The sequence below is a fragment of the Carlito syrichta genome, unplaced genomic scaffold (genome assembly GCF_000164805.1).
Source record: "Carlito syrichta isolate Samal-C Ts95f unplaced genomic scaffold, Tarsius_syrichta-2.0.1 Scaffold301761, whole genome shotgun sequence".
Taxonomy (NCBI): domain Eukaryota; kingdom Metazoa; phylum Chordata; class Mammalia; order Primates; family Tarsiidae; genus Carlito; species Carlito syrichta.
In genome coordinates, this window is record NW_007245857.1 from 1113337 (window position 1) to 1116945 (window position 3609).

Here is a 3609-nt window from a genome sequence, read left to right on the forward strand (position 1 = left end):
CTTCTGGGGCTGTCACACCCCAAGGTCTCCCGGCAGCCTGAGGTGAGTGTGGAGGGGGAGGCAGGTCTGCGGGGTCCGGGTGTGCTAGGGCCGGCACGGGCAGGACCCGCCCGATTCACGTCCTCCTGGGCGGGTGTGAATGGAGGGTGGGACTGGGTGACCGATCTCCGTCCTTGCTACAAGGCCGATGTGCGTCCCGGGTAACACCAACTCAGACACCCCCAAAACAGACCTGGGCCGAGCAGGAGAGGCAGATGGTATTTCCAGCACAATCGGGAATACAAAGTGACGGAGGCCAGCGACGAGGTCGATAGGAGCGCTGGCCTGGACGGAGTAAAAAAGTCTCGCACGCACGCACACACCACACGGACACGCGCGCGCACGGGGGTCGGTAAAAACGCTCTGCCGGCCTCCAGGCCTCACACAACGCTCTGCCGGCCCCCGGGCCCCTCAAAGTCGGACACGCCGGAGCCGCGGCCCCGGTCAAAGTCAATGAAAATCCCTTCGGAATCCGAGTCCACGGATTCCAGGATCCGGTCCACCAAGTTCTCGGGGCTGGAGGGGGGCGGGGAGCCGTGGGCGGGGTCTGGGCCCTGCTCAGGGGGCTGAGTCGGGGGGTACAGTCTGCTGGGGCAGGGCCCCGAGTGGGGCGTGGGGGAGGACCTGAAGGCCCCCGCGGGGCCCTGGCCAGGGGCGTCGGGGAAACCCTGGGGCTCGGGGCAGGACGTCATCTCGGACACTGAGTGCCTGCGGATGCTCGTGCTGCCAGCCGCCGCGGCCTCCGCCTCATGCTCTGCCACGGGGTTCAGCAGCGGCGTGTTGTAGCTCTTGGAGCGCACCACCGGATTCTTGGCCAGCACGTCTCCCGAGCGGGAGCGGCGCAGGAAACGCTTCTCTGCAGGGGGAGACACAGACACAGTCATACACCACAGGCCGGCGGGTGATGGCCACTCACCGCTTCCCCCCTGCCCCCCACATGCCTCGGCACCTGCTACCTGGAGCACGGAACTCGCATGAAGGGGCGGTGGTGGGGAAAGCCCCAGTGGATGCAAGCTCTGGACCGGGAGGGGGACGTGGGCTCTCGGCCCCAGCTCTGGCACACTAGGTTGGGCCCTCGGTGATTTCTTGTCTCCGTCCCAGTCTCAGCCTGGGTGGGCAGGGCCTCAAGTTAACTGCCCGGGTTAGAACCTACACCCTGCCAATGACCTGTGTAAATGCCCTGTGGAAGTCTACAGATCATGGCACCTGCTGGATGCCGGCATTTTCTCTCTTTCTTTTTTGAGCCAGAGTCTCACTCTGTCGCCCAGGCTAGGTAGCTACAAATGGGCCTCGCTGGCCACTGGGCAGAGAGTAAACAGACCATGACCAGGGCATGACCAGGGCATGCCCATGGTCACCACAGCCTCCACCTGTTGGCTCAGGTGATCCTTCCGCCTCAGCCTTCTAAGTAGCTGGAACTACAAGCACGTGACACCAAGTCCGGCTAATTATTTATTTATTTATTGTAGAGATGAGGTCTCGCCATGTTGCCCAGGCTGGTGTTGAACCCATGGGCTCAGGCAATCCTCTCACCAATACCTCCCAAAGTGCTGGGATTACAGGCATGAGCCACCGCGCCCGGCAATGCCAGCATTTTTCCAGGCAGACACAGCCCCTGCCCCCATGGGTGAGCCACAGGTCAGGCCACAGTGCCACGATGAGGGCAGATGGGGAAGAGTTCTCCATGAAAGGTCGGGGGGGCAGGGATTCTATCCCCAGGGTGGTGAGAGCCTGTGGCTGAGTAGCTGTAAATGGGCCTCACTGGCCACTGGGCAGAGAGCAAATAGGTCATGCAAGGCAAGGGCTGGCGTGAGGACCTGGTGAAGACGACCCTTCATCTGGGCAGAAGGCAGCGGCGCTGATGGCCAAGGCTGAGTGTGGGCAGGTCTCAGGCTCCCACTCAGGACCCTGCAGTCCCAAGAGTGACCTCTGGGTGGCAGGGCTGAGCACCGAGAGTGGCTCAGGGGCCTTTCCTGGGCTGGGGGGGCAGAAGGTCTCTTCTCGCTGGGGCTGGCGTCCTGCCATCCAGGGCCACGGGGAGACTGGACAGTGGTTCAAAGTTCTCCACCTGAAGGGGGCTGTCTGAGCTAAGACACATTGGTGGGTGGGTTTATACCAGCAGGTGGGCACAGAGGTGCCAGCTGGATGATGGGTACATTCCTGAGCCTCTGTACCACCTCTGTCCCCTCAGCCTGGGATGCTCCCAGTCTTTAGCTCAGTGGTCACCCTGGGGACTCATGGGTTGCCTCCCCTATAGACTGCAGCCCCTGAGGGTGGGGCTTGGCTCTGGGGCTGACACACAGTTAGGTGCTTACGAAGTGCTGCTGAGTGAACCAACAGGCCCTCTGTCTAATGTGGCTGGCTTCCAAGAGATGCACCGGGCAGCCCTGGGACACCCCCTCCATAGGGCTCAGCTCTGCCCACCTCCCACCCCCAGCCTTGTGCTTCCTCCCTCTACCCCCACGTGGTTCCTAAGAGAGCCAGGATCTCTCGCTCTGGGCACCTGCTCGGAGCAAATGGCGTTCAAGACTGGGCACGATGAGCATTCTCCCAGGGAATGCAGGGGCGTCATGGGGTTTCCTGGGGTGTGATCACATCCCTGTCTGTGGCGTCTGCCTGCCTGGCCCCCAGATCCCTGTGCGTCCAGGCTCGGCTGTGGGCCTCAATTTGCCAGTCTGTTCACTGGTGGATGGGCCCACAGTCACCCCTGCCTCTGCCAAGGCGCCGGCAGACCCCTACCCAGGAGGCAGGAGTGGGTGAAGGGTCCCTCGCTGGAGTAGAGGCCATAGGTGCCCAGGTACGGCGACACCACCTTCTGGATCAGCGTCTCCAGGCGCAGGTAGTCTTCCGTCACGCCCCTGGACTCATGCACCCCCTGCAGGACAGCGAGGGAAGGTCACACGCCCAAGCCTGCCCCCAGGTCCTGGGCCGTGCTGCTCTGTCTGCCAGGCAAGCCTGTCCCCTGCCTCCCTCCTCCCCATTCCCATGAGGCCTCCGCCTCCATGGCAGGGCCCACAGGGTCCTCCTTGCCCCTGGTGCTCCCTGCCTGTCCCTTTCAGAGCACGCTGTCCAAATCACTCTGCTGCTCAATGCCCCCTGGCTGCCCACCACACGCGGCAGCTGTTGGAATCTGGGGGACTGTGACATCCTGTGGAAAAGGGCCCCATGGCCAGAGGCGGTCCTGCGTCTTGCCCTCTCTACCCCTCAGGGAGTACCCGGTACATCAAGCACTGGGCTCAGGGCATCCCTCAGGAGGGCCAAGTTTGCTCACCCGGAACCCCAGGCACACAACTCGCCCCATGAGCACCGCAGGCAGGAAGGCTGCCCCATGGGGCCAGGGCCAGGTCCGGTCCATCTGACTGGCACGCGTGTGCTCGACATTCCACCTCGCCGGCCTGGCCTCAGCCCCACCTCCCAATGCCTTCCCTCATCTAGAGCTTTGGAGGGCTCACTGCCACCTCCAGTTTTTTGTCTTTGTTTTTAATTGAGTTGGCGTCTCACTCTGTCACCCAGACTGGAGTGCAGTGGCCACTCCCGGCCACCACAGCCTCGACCTGCCGGGCTCCGGTG

General features: G+C 63.1%; 1 protein-coding gene across 3 annotated transcripts in view; it reads right to left on the minus strand.

Annotated features, from left to right (window-relative positions):
* Positions 1–243: 243 nt before the first annotated feature.
* The window catches only part of PRR5 (proline rich 5), a 23397-nt gene continuing 20031 nt past the window's right edge, over positions 244–3609 (minus strand). For 2 of the 3 annotated variants that reach the window (XM_021710958.1, XM_008055178.1), the window contains 2 exons: positions 2779–2914; positions 244–895 (listed from right to left, as the gene is read on the minus strand). In XM_021710958.1, coding sequence (XP_021566633.1) covers positions 420–895; positions 2779–2914 — 612 coding nt within the window. In that variant the 3' untranslated portion in view covers positions 244–419. The remainder of the gene's footprint in view (positions 896–2778; positions 2915–3609) is intronic. The other variant, XM_021710959.1, reaches the window with a different exon arrangement.